At 49.3% G+C, this 16,398-nt stretch overlaps 2 protein-coding genes across 2 annotated transcripts; both read left to right on the top strand.

The window, feature by feature from the left end:
• Nucleotides 1-305: 305 nt before the first annotated feature.
• Nucleotides 306-5,082, top strand: LOC142538376 (uncharacterized). The gene is made up of 8 exons (XM_075643708.1): nt 306-744; nt 967-1,080; nt 1,188-1,576; nt 1,676-1,912; nt 2,023-2,077; nt 2,124-3,994; nt 4,553-4,663; nt 4,774-5,082. The coding sequence occupies exons 1-8, from the start codon at nt 306-308 to the stop codon at nt 5,080-5,082; spliced, it is 3,525 nt and encodes a 1,174-aa protein (XP_075499823.1).
• Nucleotides 5,083-8,173: 3,091 nt separating this feature from the next.
• On the top strand, nt 8,174-11,295 carry LOC142538375 (uncharacterized). Its single transcript, XM_075643707.1, has 5 exons — nt 8,174-8,688; nt 8,941-9,139; nt 9,245-10,476; nt 10,571-10,670; nt 10,777-11,295. Exons 1-5 carry the CDS (start codon nt 8,174-8,176, stop codon nt 11,293-11,295), a joined length of 2,565 nt encoding a protein of 854 aa, XP_075499822.1.
• The last annotated feature ends 5,103 nt before the right edge of the window (nt 11,296-16,398 follow it).

The raw sequence follows: 16,398 nt of genomic DNA, 5'->3' as shown, positions 1-16,398 counted from the left end.
GGGCCTTGTACTTTGAATCACAGTAGTCATTCCATCCCCTCTGTTCCTTTGTCTCCTGATGATGCTTCCTCTACGGTAGAGGAATTGGTTGCTAGGCAGGGTCCTTCTGTCAGTGAGCTGGTCTTCCGGCTGGAATCTGCTGGAGATACTGATCAGGAATTTGATCGGCATTCTGAGTCGGGTGATGGCTGTAGGTCTGAAGGTCGTATTCTGGATGCTGATATGGGGGATATTAAGAAAAGGAAGGAGAATGCTTTTCATAGGTCGCGTAAAAAGCGACAGGGCGGTTCTGGTGCCCATTCTCCATGAATTTTCTCATATGGAATGTCAGGGGGCTCCGGAGCTCGGAGTCTCAACAAAGGCTACATGCCCACGTTAAAGATAAGAGAGTCAAGATCTTGGCTATTTTGGAACCCATGATTGATCTGGATGTTCGTTTTATGACTCGTCGTTTTGGTTTTTCTCGAGTTATATCGAACTCCTCGGGTCATATCTGGGTTTTCTTTGCTGAGGATGTCATGGTTGAGTGTTTTTTTTATCACACTCAATTCCTTCACTTCCGGGTTTCTGCTACTTTTTTGCCGACCACTGTCTTTTGTTCCTTTGTTTATGCTAAGTGTGACTACATTGAGCGCAGACAGCTTTGGAATTCTTTGCTTCAGGTTAAGCCTGCTCAGGGTCCTTGGCTTGTTGGTGGCGACTTTAATGTAGTCAGAAATTCGTCGGAGTGTTTGGGTTCTTCTGGTGGGCGGTTGCTTCCCATGGAAGAATTTAATCACTTTATTTTGGATTCTGGGTTAGTGGATGCTGGTTTTGAGGGGTCTTCGTTCACGTGGACGAACAAGACAATTTGGAAGCGTCTTGATCGGGTTTTTGTGTCTGTTGATTGGGGTGACCATTTTCATTCTATTCGTGTGGAGCACCTCATTCGTACGGTCTCTGACCATTGTCCTCTTTTTGTGTCAGTCCCGGTCTTTGCTAGTGGGCCGAGTTCTTTTCGCTTTCAGAGCATGTGGCTCAGGCACCATGGTTTTTTGCAGACGGTGAGGCTTAATTGGAATTTACCGTGTCATTTGATCGGTATGCACCGTCTTTTCGTGAAATTGAAGCGCCTCAAAAGCCATCTGAAGTGGTGGAATAAGAGTGTTTTTGGTGATCTTTTTTCCAAACTTGCTGAGGCGGAGCAGGCTGTCCGGATTGCGAGGCTGCTCCTTCGGATTTGCATTGGACTAGTTTGTCCAATTGCAATGCAGATCTTGCTAGGGTTACCGCCACGGAGGCGGATTTTTGGCGGCAAAAAGCCGCTTGTAGGTGGTTAGAGGATGGTGAGAGGAACACCAAACTCTTCCACAATATGGTCAAGAAAAAAAGGGTGGCTAATAAAATCTTTCGTATTTGGGATAATGGCTCTTGCATTACTTCCCCTGAGCTTATTCAGCAGTCTGGGGCCGCCTTTTTTCAAAACCTGCTTACTGGGGATCCTTTTGTGCTTTCTTGCCCAGATTTTTCTGATTTCCCCTTGGTGATCTCGGATTTGGAGAACGCAAATATTGATGCCCCTCCTTCTTTGGAGGAGGTGCGGGCGACTGTTTTCTCCATTCATCGTGATAGTGTGGCGGGGCCTGATGGATTCTCTTCGGCCTTCTTTCAGCATTGCTGGGAGATTGTCCATCAGGATGTTTTTGATGCGGTCCTGGATTTCTTTCGGGGTAGTCCCTTGCCACAGGGGTTTATTGCCACCACGATCACATTGATTCCCAAAGTCATGGGTGCTCAGGCTTGGTCGGACTTTCGTCCTATCAGCTTGTGTAATGTGACTAATAAGATAATTTCCAAACTTTTATATTCTCGGCTAAAGGAGGTGGCGGAGAGGCTGGTTTCGTGGAATCAGAGTGGCTTTGTTCCAGGGCGGGTGATTTCGGATAATATCCTCCTTGCTCAAGAGCTCACTCATAGTCTTTCTCTCCCCACCCGTGGTGGCAATGTTATTTTGAAACTGGATATGGCTAAAGCTTATGATAGGGTCCAATGGTCTTTTCTGTTGGATGTCTTGAGGCATTATGGCTTTTCAGAGCAGGTAGTGTCGATGATATCTGCCTGCATTTCTCATTGCCAATTTTCAGTTAATATCAATGGTTCACTCACTGGATTCTTTGGATCCACTAGGGGTCTCCGGCAGGGCGACCCTTTGTCCCCACTTCTTTTCATTTTGGGGGCAGAGTACCTTTCGCGTGGTCTTGATCGTCTTTATCGTCACTATACTGCGATTAGGTACCGATCTGGTTGTGATCTCCTTCTTTCCCACCTGGCCTATGCTGATGATATCATTATTTTTGCCAATGGTGGGACTCGTGAGATGAACAGTCTCATGGATTTTTTGCATCACTATGAAAACTGCTCGGGGCAGTTGGTGAATGCAGTTAAGAGTGTCATTATTTTGCCTCCGAGGTGTTCTGGACGTACTCGTTCCCGTCTCCTTCGTATCACTGGGTTTGGGGAGGGTTGTTTTCCTATCAAATACCTCGGAGTTCCTTTGTTTTGTGGGAATAGAGTTTTCTCTCTTTTTGATCCCCTTGTGCAGATGGTGAGTAAGAAGTTGGAGGGTTGGGAGCTTAAAACTCTTTCCCCGGGGAGCCGTATGACTCTCCTTAGGAGTGTCCTCCTTTCGGTTCCCATTTACATGTTCCAGGTAGTCCAGCCACCTCTGGCAGTTATGGAGAGGCTTGAGAATGTTTTCAATGGTTTCCTGTGGGGATCCAGATCCTTGGATAAGAAATGGCATTGGGCGAGGTGGTCTCGTGCATGTCTTCCTGTCTCTGAGGGGGGTCTTGGATTTCGCAGGCTCAAAGATATTGTGGATAGCTTCTCCATTAAATTATGGTTTCGTTTTCGTCAAGGTTCATCCCTATGGGCCAAATTCATGATGAGAAAATACTGCCAGTTGGTGCATCCAGCTTATGTTTCATCTGCTGGGTTCATTTCTCCCACTTGGCGTCGTTTGCTTAAGATTAGGGCTCGTGCTGAATCTGGCATTCGATGGAGAATTGGGGTGGGAGATGTTGCTTTTTGGGATGACATCTGGTGTGGGGATGTTCCCTTGTCTAGTCAGGTCCTGCTTAGGGGGGATCGGGGTGTCCGTGTTTGTCACTTTCTTTCAGATGGGGCTTGGGATTTTGACCTCCTCTGCTCAGTTGTCCCACCCTCTGTTGCTGAGACTATTACTCTGATCCCTATTGCATCGGGGGAGCACGATTCGGCTATTTGGGTGCATAGTTCTGATGGTGTTTTTTCGCTGAAATCCGCATGGGAGCTTGTCCGCTTGAGAGACCAAGTTTCTGATATCTTCACTCCTTGCTGGGGCAGTTGGCTGAGGCCTACTATGTCTTTCTTCCTCTGGAGGTTTTGGCATCAATGGCTTCCAGTTGACGATGTGCTCCAGCGTCGTGGTTTCGAGCTGGCGTCTAAATGTCAGTGTTGTGAGATGCCTGAGACATTCACGCACATTTTCATTGATAGCCCTCTTTCCAGGTCTGTATGGCATTACTTTGGGGCTGTTTTTCATGTCCGTATTCCCCTTACCAGTGATTTCAGACTCTTCCTCAGTGCTTGGAAGAGGCATCCGGGGTGGACTCCTAGGGGCCACGTGAAGGAGTTTTTGCCTTTCATTGTTTTATGGTTTCTCTGGACGGCTCGTAACGATGCGAAACACCGTCATTTGCACATTTCCGCGGAGACTGTTAAGTCTCAGATTTTGTCTTATTTGCGCCTCGCTCACGCTGCGTCTACTGTTAAGCCCATGCACTGGCGGGGTGTTTTGCAGGCTGCGAGGGCTATGGGGATTTTTGTTCAGTTGCGTAGGGCTCGTAAACTGACGATTGTTCGTTGGTTGCGGCCGCCGTTCGGGTGTTTTAAATTGAATGTAGATGGGAGTTCGAGAGGTAGTCCTGGGGCCTCTACTGTTGGTGGTGTTGTTCGTGACTCTTTTGGGCATGTGGTGGTTTCTTTCAGTGAGTTCATTGGAGTTGGGACCAATGTCCGGGCAGAATTATGGGCTATTTGGAGGGGTCTTCTCATTTCTTCTGATCTTCATCTCTTCCCTCTTTGGATTGAGACTGACTCTTGGATTTCCATTCTTTTACTTCGTTCTCGTCGGTGCTGCTCGGATCTTGAACATTTTGTTACACGGATTCTTTTGTTGATGAGGGGGCGATCTGTTCATTTATCGCATATTTATCGGGAAGGGAATTCTGTGGCGGATGCCTTGGCGGCGAGGGCTCATACTTTTAGGCAGTATACCTTAGAGTTAGGTCCTTCCCTACCTCCAGACATCTCCACCCTTGCTAGATCTGATCATTCTGGGCTTCCATACCTCAGAAACATATCCTCTTAGCCATTTGCAGCCCCTTCTTCTTTTTTGGATCTCTTTCTTTATGGTCTCTGGCTCTATATCTATTTATATCTATATACATATATATATATATATATTTTATTGCAGGTTAGTGTACTTGGAGGTTGTTTTTCACTTCCGTATGGTCTGTGCAAGTGGGTCCAGACACTTGCACATGATGTGTGTATTCTTGTTTGTTCTGAGTGGGTTTCTGCCCTATTTCTGTTGGTGCTTTCCTTTGGCACATTCATGGTTCCTGGAGGGCGTTTACTGCTGGTTCTCCTTGGCCGCCGTATCAGTTATTGTAGAGGTGTTTGCTGGATGTCATGGTGGATTCATGGGGTGCTTTCTAAAGGATCCTCTGCTTTTTATGACATGTTCGTCAGACTCCTACTTCATGGGATCGAGATCTCTGCTCTTTTGATTCAGATGCTAGATATCTTTGTTCTGGCGGGATTGCGATCTATATATTACTCTGTGATCGCCATTGTATAGTGGCTTCCTGGCCAGATTTTATTTTGACTAGTGGGTTTGGTACAGTTGACAGCTACCAGATTATATTTATATTGACAGATTGGACTCTCCAGGATGATAGCTCCGGGATGAGAGCTTTTGCATGGACTCTGCGATCATCTCGCCGTTATCATTTTGTCTTCCTCATCATGTGGTTCATAGCGCTTCTCCTTTTTGATTAGTTGTTGCCGCTTATTTGGTAGTCTTCTAGGGTTCGTTTTACTTTTGTAATTCCTTCCCTAGGTTGCTTTGTATTTATGTTTCTACTGCTTTAGCCTTTTTGAGGAGGTTATGGTTTTATCCACCTCCTCTTTTAGGTTTTTTTTCTGTATTCTGTATTTTGTTACTGTTTATTTTGTGGGTATATACAGGTAGGGGTCTGCCTAACCTCCCCCCCCCCCCCCCCCCCGCCTCCGGCGGTGTTTTCCGGAAAAAAAAAAAAAAAACCCTAAACCCTGAACCCTGAACCCTCAACCCTCAACCCTGAACCCCCAACCCTGAACCCCAAACCCCAAACCCCAAACCCCAAACCCTAAACCTTAACCCCTAAACCCTAAACCCTAACCCCCAAACCCCCAAACCCCTAAACCCTAAACCCTAACCCCCAAACCCCGAACCCCCAAACCCCTAAACCCCAAACCCCTAAACCCCAAACCCTAAACCCTAAACCCGAAACCCCAAACCCGAAACCCCAAACCCCTAACCCCTAACCCCGAAACCCCTAAACCCCCAAACCTAAACCCCTCGCATCCGGCGGTGTTTTCTGGAAAAAAAAAAACCCTAAACCCTAAACCCTAAACCAAAACCCTAAACCAAACCAGACCCAACTTGCAAAAATGCTCTCTACTAAAAAAAACCCAAAAATTAACCCCAAAATCGCCTAATTTTCTTGCCCCCATCGCCATGTCGCCGCCGTCGGTTTCTGGCCGGTTCACCACATCATCGGAATCGCCTCAACTTGGAAAACAACATATCCAAAAATCAGCCTCATCGGAGAATGTTTGCCCGTCCAAATCGCCTCTTCAAATTCCGCAATTTCCGGCCATATCTACGTCGCCGAAATCCACTGCTCCGATCGGCGCCGTTTCTACTTCAAAAGATTCTTCTCTTTCAGGCAATCCTTGTGCTAAAATATCAGCTCGATCGGAGTCTATTTGCTCGGCCGATTTAAGCTCCAAAGTCTCGCCTCTACTGTTCACGGCGAACCCATCCACGATTTTGTCCACGGCGGGCGATTCCGGCAACCTCATTTCAATCGGGACCCCATCTGGAAAGCCCATGACCAGACGATTCCAATGCTTCAAGCCCCGTCGTCATCGGTGTTAAGTGCCGACGGGAATTTCAGATCTACGTTTTCCCCTGCAGAAACCCTAACGCCGACAGATTTCTTCCTCAATTCCGGCGCCGTCGCCACTCCGTTGGTCAATTTCTCTGGACCGTATACTCCATTTGTCATGGGTAAACCAACGATATCTTCAATTTCAGATAATTTATCGCCTATCGGAAACTCCCAAATTTGCGATTTTCAATCGATTTCATCTAATTCTCGTCTTCAATCGGCCCCTCCGACGTCCGATTCTCGTTCTTTGGACACCGGTTCTGTGCTCCCCAAGGCGTCGCCGGCGATCGCTGCTACTCCGACCGGTAACTCGCGGGTCAACTCGGGCAAGTCAAACCGTCGTGTTGACCGAGTTGACTCGGCATTCAATGGTTCTGACTCAGCGGTCAAACCCGTCCTTCGTGCTGCGGTTCGGCCTACAGTTTCTTTTCGTGACGCTTTGGCACCTCCGTCTCCTCGAACGGTGCAGAAAAGTTTCGATGATGTGAGCGAGTCGATGGAGGAGATGCCTGAGCCGTCTTTTCTGGATGGTAAGCCGGGTATACGATTCCCTGTTGAGGTAATTTCTTCACTGATCGAACCTTTTAAATATGCTCTAGTCGGTAAAATTTCGGGGAACCGGTCCTTAGTCCCTAATTCTTCGATTTCTGTGGCTTTCGCAAAAATGGGACTAGTGCGATCGTTTGACTTGAAATTCTTACCCAGAGGTTTTTTGGTCATTTCTCTCTCCTGTGAAGTAGATTATGCGCGTGTTTGGTCGAGAGGGAATATTTTTGTGGGACCACTTGGGATCCGTTTTTCTAAGTGGACCCCCGAATTTAATCTGCATGAGGAATCCCCCATTGCGCCAGTCTGGATCCGTTTTCCAGGCTTACCCTTGCATCTGTTCAACAAGCGTACTCTTTTTGCTCTTGCGAGTCTTGTAGGTAAGCCTGTTAAAATGGACGACCACACCGCTGATGTCTCTCGAGGCGCTTTCGCCCGAGTATGTGTGGAAATTAATGTTTTACAGCCTCCCATTCAGCAGGTCTGGGTTGGTTGGGGTGATCACACACAGGTTATTGATGTCATATATGAGAAGATCCCCGCATATTGCATTGACTGCAAGATGCTGGGACATTTAGTTACCGTGTGTTATTCTCACGGGAAGAATCCTAGGCCGTCGAGGCCTAAGCCCGTTTTTCAAAAATCTCATGATCCTGTTCCTCCCAAAGCACAACCACCCCTGGAGGGTGCTGTTCCTGTCTTTAATCCTGGACCAGAGCCTCAGCTTCATTTAAATGGCGATGGCCCTAGACGTAGACGGAGGAGGCGGCCTGTGCAGAGGGGTCCTCCTGCTGGAGCCCCCCCTACAGTTACTGATGTTCCGCAGCAAGTTACTTCCTCAAATGACTTTGAGGTTTTGTCACCCTGGCATGATGAGGCTCGGCGTTGCAACGCTACTGAGTTGGTTGGTCCCAATCCTGATCTTGGATCCCACTTGGAGGTTGTGGGTGATGGTTTACTTGGAGATGCTCCTTTGGATCAGGATCCCGTTGTTTGTGTTGACCCGATTAGTTTGGGTTTGCCCATCATTGACGCTTTACCTTCGGGTACGGCTTGTGTGTCTGTTCAGTCTTTGGTCCATCAGTTTGAGGAGGGGGTATTGGCACTTCTGTTCAGTGCATGGAGAATCACAACTGCCATTCGATCCCCTCCATTCCTTCTTCCCCAGATGTTTCCTCTCATCTCGAGGAACTTGTTGCTCAACAGGGGTCTCCTGTTTGTGAGCGATTTTTCGAGCGGATGTCTGCTGATGACCTCGATACGGGGTTTGATCGGCATTCTGATTCTGGTGTTCAGGACACTGATATGTCGAACGTGAATAAAAGGAAAAATGAAGTGTTGGGAGATTCGTTTAAGCGGCGGCCGGGTGCTTCTGCTCATCGTTCTCCATGAATTCCCTCATTTGGAATGTTCGGGGACTTCGGAGTTCGGAGTCCCAACAGCGGCTTCATGCTTATGTGAAGGCGCATCAGATTAAGATTTTGGCCATTTTGGAGCCGATGATCATGTTGGACCAGAGATTCATGACTCGCCGTTTTGGTTTTTCCAGGGTCATTTCGAATCTTTCTGGTCATATTTGGGTTTTTTCCTCTGCGGATGTGAAGACTGAGTGTGTTTTTGATCATGCTCAGTTCTTGCACATCAACGTGTCCGCCTCTTTTTTACCGACTGAGGTGTTTTGTTCATTTGTTTATGCCAGCTGCAGCTACATTGAGCGCAGAGATCTTTGGTCTTCCCTTCTTCAGGTCAAGCCTGCTCTGGGTCCTTGGCTTGTTGGGGATGATTTTAATGTAGTCAGATATGCATCTGAGTGTTTGGGCTCCCGTGGTGGTAGGCTTCTACCCATGGAGGAGTTCAACACTTTCATTTTGGATTCTGGTCTGGTTGATGCCGGTTTTGAGGGGTCTTCGTTCACCTGGACGAATAAGACCATTTGGAAGCGGTTGGACAGGGTTATGGTCTCCGTTGATTGGGGTGATCGTTTCAGCTCCATTCGTGTTGAACATCTTCCCCGTACTGTCTCTGACCACTGTCAGCTTTTGGTTACCGCTCCGGTTTTTGCCCGTGGGCCGAGCTCGTTTCGCTTCCAGCGTATGTGGCTTCGGAATCAAGGTTTTTTGCAGACTGTTCGACTGAATTGGTTTCTGCCTTGCAGTTTGAGTGGTATGCCTCGCCTTTTTGCTAAGATGAAGCGCCTCAAACATCACCTCAAGTGGTGGAATCAAGATGTTTTTGGGAACCTTTTCGATAAAATCATTGAGGCTGAGAGGGCTGTTCGGTCCGCTGAGGTTGTCTGTGAGGCTGATCCTTCTGAGTTGAATTGGACATCTCTGTCTGATCGCAATGAGGATCTGGCACGTGTCACCGCCATGGAGGCGGATTTTTGGAGACAGAAAGCTGCTTGCCACTGGTTAGAGGATGGTGAGAGGAACACCAAACTCTTTCACAACATGGTGAAGGAGAAAAGGGTGGCGAATAAGATTTTCCGCATATGGGACAATGGGGTCTGCCTGACGTCTCCTGCGTTGATTCAACAGTCAGGAGCCTCGTTTTTCCAGCATTTGCTTACTGGGGACCCCTCTGCGCTTGCGTGTCCTGATTTTTCGGGCTTCCCCTCGGTTATTTCTGCTGTGGAGAATGAGGGTATTGTTGCGACCCCTTCTTTGGAGGAGGTCAGTGCGACCGTCTTCTCCATACATCCTTATAGTGTGGCTGGGCCTGATGGCTTCTCCTCAGCGTTCTTTCAGCATTGTTGGGAGATTGTTCATCAGGATGTTTTTGATGATGTCCTGGATTTCTTCCAGGGTTCCCCCCTCCCCCAGGGTTTTACCGCCACCACAATTACTCTGATCCCCAAAGTCGTGGGTGCTCATGCTTGGTCGGACTTCCGTCCGATCAGTCTCTGCAATGTCACGAATAAGATCATCTCTAAGCTATTGTACTCTCGGATGAGGGTTGTGGTGGAGAGACTTATTTCACCGAATCAGAGTGGCTTCGTTCCGGGTCGGATGATCTCCGATAATATTCTCCTCGCCCAGGAGCTCACTCACAGTCTCACTCTTCCCAATCGTGGCGGTAATGTTATCCTGAAGTTGGATATGGCCAAGTTCTATGACAGGGTCCAATGGCCTTTCCTTTTCGAGGTTTTGAGACACTTTGGTTTCTCGGAGCGGGTTGTGGAGATGGTCTCGGCTTGCATATCTCATTGCCATTTCTCTGTGAACATCAATGGCTCTCTCTCGGGGTTCTTTGGTTCCACCAGAGGCCTCAGACAGGGTGATCCCTTGTCCAACCTCCTCTTCATATTGGGGGCGGAGTATCTCTCGAGAGGCCTTGACCGTCTTTACCTGCAGCATCCTGCGCTCAGGTATCTCTCCGGATGTGATATTTTAATTTCCCACCTGGCTTATGCTGATGATGTCATTATTTTTGCCAATGGTGGGTCTTGTGGTTTGAAAATTCTTATGGATTTTTTGAATCATTATGAGAATTGCACGGGGCAGCTGGTGAATGTTGTTAAAAGCTCTGTGATCTTGCCTCCGAGGTGCTCTGCGCACCTCCGCTCTCGGATTTTGTGCATCACCAGGTTTGCGGAGGGTCACTTGCCCCTCAAGTACCTTGGAGTCCCCTTGTTTAGGGGTAATCGGGTCTGTTCTCTTTTTGAGCCCCTCCTACAGGCTGTTCGTAGGAAGTTGGAGGGTTGGGAGATCCGGACACTCTCTCCGGGTAGCCGCATGACCCTTATCCGTAGTGTCCTCCTCTCCATGCCGATTTATCTGTTTCAGGTGGTCCAACCACCGCTTGCTGTCAGGAGAAGCTGGAGCTGATCTTCAATGCCTTTCTCTGGGGGTCGCGGCCCTTGGAGAAGAAATGGCATTGGGCCAGGTGGTCTCGGGCTTGCCTTCCAGTGTTGGAAGGTGGTCTTGGCTTCCGCAGATTGAAAGATCTGGTGAAAAGCTTTTCTATTAAGTTGTGGTTCCGGTTTCGGCAGGGCTCCTCTCTCTGGGCGAGATTTCTTTTACGGAAGTATTGCCAGATGGATGCTCCTGCCTGTGTTCTCCCTCGTGGTTATATATCTCCCACCTGGCGTCGTCTCCTACGGATCCGCCCTCGTGCGGAGGCTGGTATTCGCTGGCGCGTTGGTCTTGGAGACGTGTCATTTTGGGATGACATTTGGTTTGGGGACACACCTCTGTCCAGCCAGTGTGAGGTCCGTGGGGGCCGTGATGTTCGGGTATCTCACTTTTTGTCTGAGGGGGCTTGGGATTTTGATCTTCTTTGTGCTGTGGTGGCCCCCTTTGTTGCTGAGTCGATTACTCTGACCCCGATCGCCTTGGGTGAGCCTGATCTGGCTATTTGGATTTATAGTTCTGATGGTTCTTTCTCGCTTCGATCTGCTTGGGAGCTTGTCCGATTGAGAGACCCGGTTTCTGATATTTTGACTCCTTGCTGGGGCCGTTGGTTACGACCGACTATGTCTTTCTTCCTTTGGAGGCTTTGGCATCAATGACTCCCGGTGGATGACGTGCTCCAGAGTCGTGGCTTTCATTTGGCTTCTCGATGTCAGTGTTGTGATATGTCGGAGACTTTCACACACATCTTTATTGATGGCCCGATTGCTCGTACTGTTTGGCATTTTTTTGGGGCGATCTTTCGTGTCCAAATACCCTGCACTGGGGATCTCAGATTATTTCTCAGTGCGTGGAAGAGAAATCTTCATTGGGCACCTGGGGGCCACGTCACGTTTTGTGGTTTCTCTGGATGGCCCGTAATGATGCGAAGCACCGTCAGTTACATATTTCAGGCGAGACTGTGAAGTCTCAGATTTTGTCCTACTTGCGTCTCGCTCAGGCTGCTTTCATTGTTAAGCCCAAGCATTGGCTTGGTGTCTTTGAGGCGGCGAGATCGCTGGGTTTTTTTGTTAGCTTTCAGCGCTCCCATAGGTTAGCGATTGTCCGGTGGCTCTGTCCACCTCCGGGGTGCTTTAAGCTGAATGTTGATGGGAGTTCGAGGGGCAATCCTGGGGAGTCTTCTGTTGGTGGTGTTGTTCGCGATTCTGCTGGCCGGGTGGTGCTCTCTTTCAGCGAGTTTATCGGAGTTGGGACCAATGTTCGGGCGGAGCTTTGGGCGGTTTGGAGGGGCCTTCTTATCTGTTCCGATCTCGGTCTTTTTCCCCTTTGGGTTGAGACTGATTCTCAGATTTCTCTTCAGATCCTTCGATTGCGTCGGTGCCATTGGGATCTTCATCATACAGTCACTCGCATTCTGGTTCTTTTGAGAGGGCGGGCTGTTTATTTATCACATATTTTCCGGGAGGGAAATTCGGTGGCGGATGCGTTGGCGACGAGGGCTCATACCGTTCGGGTTTATACCTTAGAGTTAGGTCCTTCCCTACCTAGCCATATATCCATCCTGACCCGCTCGGATATCTCCGGGCTTCCCTACCTCAGATATAGATGTTCTTAGCTATTTGCAGCCCCTTCTTATTTGGATCTATTTCTTTTTATATCTATATATATATGTTTTTTTTCCTTTGCAGGTACTGTCTCCTTGGGGGATTGCTTTTTATTCTTGATTCTGGCTTGATCGATGCTGGTTTTGAGGGGTCTTCGTTCACTTGGACGAATAAGACCATTTGGAAGCGGTTGGACAGGGTCTTGGTTTCTGTTGATTGGGGAGATCATTTCAGCTCGATTCGGGTTGAACATCTCGCTCGTACTGTCTCGGATCACTGTCCGCTTTTGGTCACCGCTCCTGTTTTTGCCCGTGGGCCGAGCTCGTTTCGCTTCCAGCGTATGTGGGTTAGGCACCATGGTTTTCTGCAGACTGTGAGGCTTAATTGGAATCTGCCTTGCACTCTGAGCGGCATGCCTCGGCTTTTTGCCAAGATGAAGCGTCTCAAGCATCACCTCCGGTGGTGGAATCGGGATGTTTTTGGTAACATCTTTGATAGACTCACTGAGGCTGAGAGGGCTGTTCGTTCAGCCGAGGCTGTCTGTGAGGCCGACCCTTCTGACGCGAATTGGACTTCGCTGTCCGATCGCAATGAGGATCTGGCCCGATCACCGCCATGGAGGCGGATTTTTGGAAACAGAAAGCGGCTTGCCATTGGCTTGAGGATGGTGAGCGGAACACCAGACTATTCCATAATATGGTGAGGAAAAAGCGCGTGGCGAATAAAATTTTCCACATATGGGAGAATGGGGTCTGCCTGACTTCTCAGGATTTGATTCAACAGTCAGGAGCCTTGTTTTTCCAGGATCTTCTTACCGGGGAGCCCTCTGCGCTAGATTGCCCTATTTTTCGGGTTTTCCCTCGGTTATATCTGCAGTGGAGAATGATGGTATTGCTGCGATTCCCTCTTTGGAGGAGGTCCGCGCGACCATCTTCTCCATTCACCCTGATAGCGTTGCTGGCCCTGATGGCTTCTCTTCGGCGTTCTTTCAGCATTGCTGGGAGATTGTCCATCAAGATGTTTTTGGTGCTGTTCTTGATTTTTTCCAGGGTTCTCATATGCCTCAGGGTTTTACCGCCACCACAATCACTCTGATTCCCAAAGTCGAGGGTGCACGCGCCTGGTCGGACTTCCGTCCGATCAGTCTGTGCAATGTCAGGAACAAAATCATCTCCAAGCTGTTGTACTCTCGGTTGAGGGATGTGGTGGAGAGACTTGTTTCCCCGAATCAGAGTGGCTTCGTTCCGGGTCGGATGATCTCAGATAATATTCTCCTTGCCCAGGAGCTCACTCACAGCATTACTCTCCCCACTCGTGGTGGTAATGTCATCTTGAAGTTGGATATGGCCAAGGCCTATGATATGGTCCAGTGGCGGTTCTTATTTGACGTTTTGAGACATTTTGGATTTTCAGAGCGTGTTGTGGCTTTGGTCTCGGCCTGTATTTCCCATTGTCATTTCTCCGTGAACATCAATGGTTCTCTATCGGGGTTTTTTGGTTCCACCAGGGGCCTCCGGCAGGGTGATCCATTGTCTCCCCTTCTCTTCATTTTTGGGGCGGAGTATCTTTCTCGTGGCCTAGACCGCCTCTACCTGCAGCATCCTGCGCTCAGGTGCCGTTCTGATTGTGATATTTTGATCTCCCACCTGGCTTATACTAATGATGTCATTATTTTTGCCAGTGGTGGGTCTCGTGGTATGCAGCGCCTTGTAGACTTTCTGCATCACTACGAGAACTGTTCGGGGCAGCGTGTGAATGCTGCCAAGAGTTCTGTGATTTTGCCTCCGAGGTTCTCCAGGCGCCTCCGCTCCCGGCTTTTGCGCATCACCAGGTTCGCCGAGGGTCATCTGCCCCTCAAGTACCTCGGAGTTCCCCTTTATCGGGGTAATCGCACATGCTTTCTTTTCGAGCCCCTCCTACAGTCTGTTCGTAAGAAGTTAGAGAGTTGGGAGATTCGGACCCTCTCTCTGGGTAGCCGCATGACCCTGATTCGCAGCGTGCTCCTCTCCATGCCGATTTATCTGTTTCAGGTGGTTCAGTCACCTCTGGCTGTCATGGAGAAGCTTGAGCGGGCCTTTAATGCCTTTCTCTGGGGGTCGAGGCCCTTGGAAAGGAAGTGGCACTGGGCCCGGTGGTCCCGGGCTTGCCTCCCCGTGCTTGAGGGGGGCATTGGATTCCGCAGATTGAAAGATCTCGTGAAATGTTTCTCTATAAAATTATGGTTCAGATTTCGGCAGGGCTCCTCTCTATGGGCGAGATTCCTTTTCCGGAAGTATTGCCGGCTGGATGCTCCTGCCTGTGTCCCCGCCCGTGCTTCTATTTCCCCCATTTGGCGTCGTCTCCTCAGGACCCGCCCTCGTGCGGAGCCTGGAATTCGCTGGCGAGTTGGTTTCGGAGATGTTTCCTTTGGGGATGACACTTGGTTTGGGGACGTTCCTTTGTCCTCCCGGTGTATGGTCCGCGGGGGCCGTGATGTTCGGGTCTCTCATTTTCTTTCTGAGGGGTCCTGGGATTTTGATCGCCTTTGTGCGGTTGTTGCTCCTTCGGTTGCAGAGGAGATTGTTTTGATTCCTGTTCTTTCAGGAGACCTTGATCTGGCACGATGGATCCATAGCTCCGATGGTGCTTTCTCTGTGAGATCTGCTTGGGAGCTGATCCGTCAGCGTGCTCCGTCTTCAGATATATTCCGCCCGTGTTGGGGGAGTTGGTTGAGGCCTACCATGTCATTCTTCCTTTGGAGGTTCTGGCATCAGTGGCTCCCAATTGATGAGGTGCTCCAGCGCCGGGATTTTGCGTTAGCCTCGAGATGTCAGTGTTGTGATATGGCTGAGACATTCACACACATATTCATTCGCAGCCCGGTTGCTCGGTCTGTCTGGCACTTCTTTGGCGCCGTGTTTCGGGTTCATATTCCCGACACTGAGGATTTCAGTTTGTTCCTCAGTGCGTGGAAGAGAGATTTGGTCTGGTCCCGGGGGGGCCATGTGCGGGATTTTATCCCCTGCATCATCCTGTGGTTCCTCTGGACTGCACGGAACGATGCTAAGCACCGTCATCTCCCTGTTTCTGGGGAGACGGTGAAGTATCAGATTTTGAATTACCTGCGTCTTGCCCACTCTGTGCGTACTGTCAAGCCCAGACATTGGCTGGGTGTGTTTCATGTGGCGAGATTGCTAGGTATTTCGGTTGCTCTCCGCAGATTCCATAGGACGGCGATTGTTCGCTGGCTGCGACCGCCGTCCGGGTGTTTCAAGCTTAATGTGGATGGGAGCTCGCGTGGTATATCTGGGGACTCCTCTGCTGGTGGCGTTGTTCGGGATGATTCCGGGAGGGTTGTGCTCTCATTCAGCGAGTTCATCGGAGCTGGGTCTTCTCTCCGGGCTGAGATTTGGGCGGTTTGGAGGGGTCTTCTCCTTTGTTCTGATCATTCTTTTTTCCCTCTTTGGATTGAGCTTGACTCTCTGACTTCTATTCAGCTCATTCGTTCTCGTCGATGTTGCTGGGGTCTTGACCACATTGTATCCAGGATTCTGGTCCTTTTGAGAGGGCGGTCTGTTCACATTTCTCATATATTCCGGGAGGATAATTCAGTGGCTGATGCATTGGCGGCGAGGGCCCATACCCTTAGGCACTTTACCTTAGAGTTAGGTCCCTCCCTCCCTAGGCACATTTCCATACTTGCTCGTTCGGATACCTCCGGACTTCCCTACCTGAGATATAGATGTTCTTAGCTTTTTGCAGCCCATTCCTTCACTTGGACCCATTTCTTCGGTCTTTCTATATGTATATGTATATTTTTTCTTTGCAGGTACTGTTCTTTTGGGGGTTTCTCTTTTCCCCCGTTTTGCCAGTCTGGTGTGAGTGGGCCCAGACACTCGCACGCTACATGTTTGGTCTCCTCGGGATTGGGTGGGCTCTTGCACTTACCCTATTGGTGTTTTTCTTTGGCCCTCTCATATTACCTTGAGCGTTTTTTCTGTTTGTGCCTCTCTTTGGTCCATTTCTGGTCCCTGGCGGGCGTTTACTGCAGGTTCTCCTTGCCCCCGTGTCAGTTCTTTTACAGGAGTTTACTGGATGTCGTGGTGGTTCCAGGGATTATTTCCGGACGATCCTCTTCATTGTTATGATACCTTCGTCAGATTTATACTTCAGATGCTG

This window comes from Primulina tabacum, chromosome 3 (assembly GCF_025594145.1).
Source record: "Primulina tabacum isolate GXHZ01 chromosome 3, ASM2559414v2, whole genome shotgun sequence".
NCBI lineage: Eukaryota > Viridiplantae > Streptophyta > Magnoliopsida > Lamiales > Gesneriaceae > Primulina > Primulina tabacum.
Note: the sequence above shows the minus strand (reverse complement) of the source record. Positions and strands in the feature narration are given on the sequence as shown.

Coding starts and splice junctions, on each gene's coding strand:
- LOC142538375 (XM_075643707.1), top strand. CDS start 8,174: ATGAATTCCCTCATTTGGAATGTTCGGGGACTTCGGAGTTCGGAGTCC. Junction 9,140..9,244: donor CTGATCGCAATGAGGATCTG/GCACGTGTCACC, acceptor AACATGGTGAAG/GAGAAAAGGGTGGCGAATAA. Junction 10,477..10,570: donor CTACAGGCTGTTCGTAGGAA/GTTGGAGGGTTG, acceptor TATCTGTTTCAG/GTGGTCCAACCACCGCTTGC.
- LOC142538376 (XM_075643708.1), top strand. CDS start 306: ATGAATTTTCTCATATGGAATGTCAGGGGGCTCCGGAGCTCGGAGTCT. Junction 1,913..2,022: donor GTGGCTTTGTTCCAGGGCGG/GTGATTTCGGAT, acceptor AGCTTATGATAG/GGTCCAATGGTCTTTTCTGT. Junction 3,995..4,552: donor GTGACTCTTTTGGGCATGTG/GTGGTTTCTTTC, acceptor AAGTGGGTCCAG/ACACTTGCACATGATGTGTG.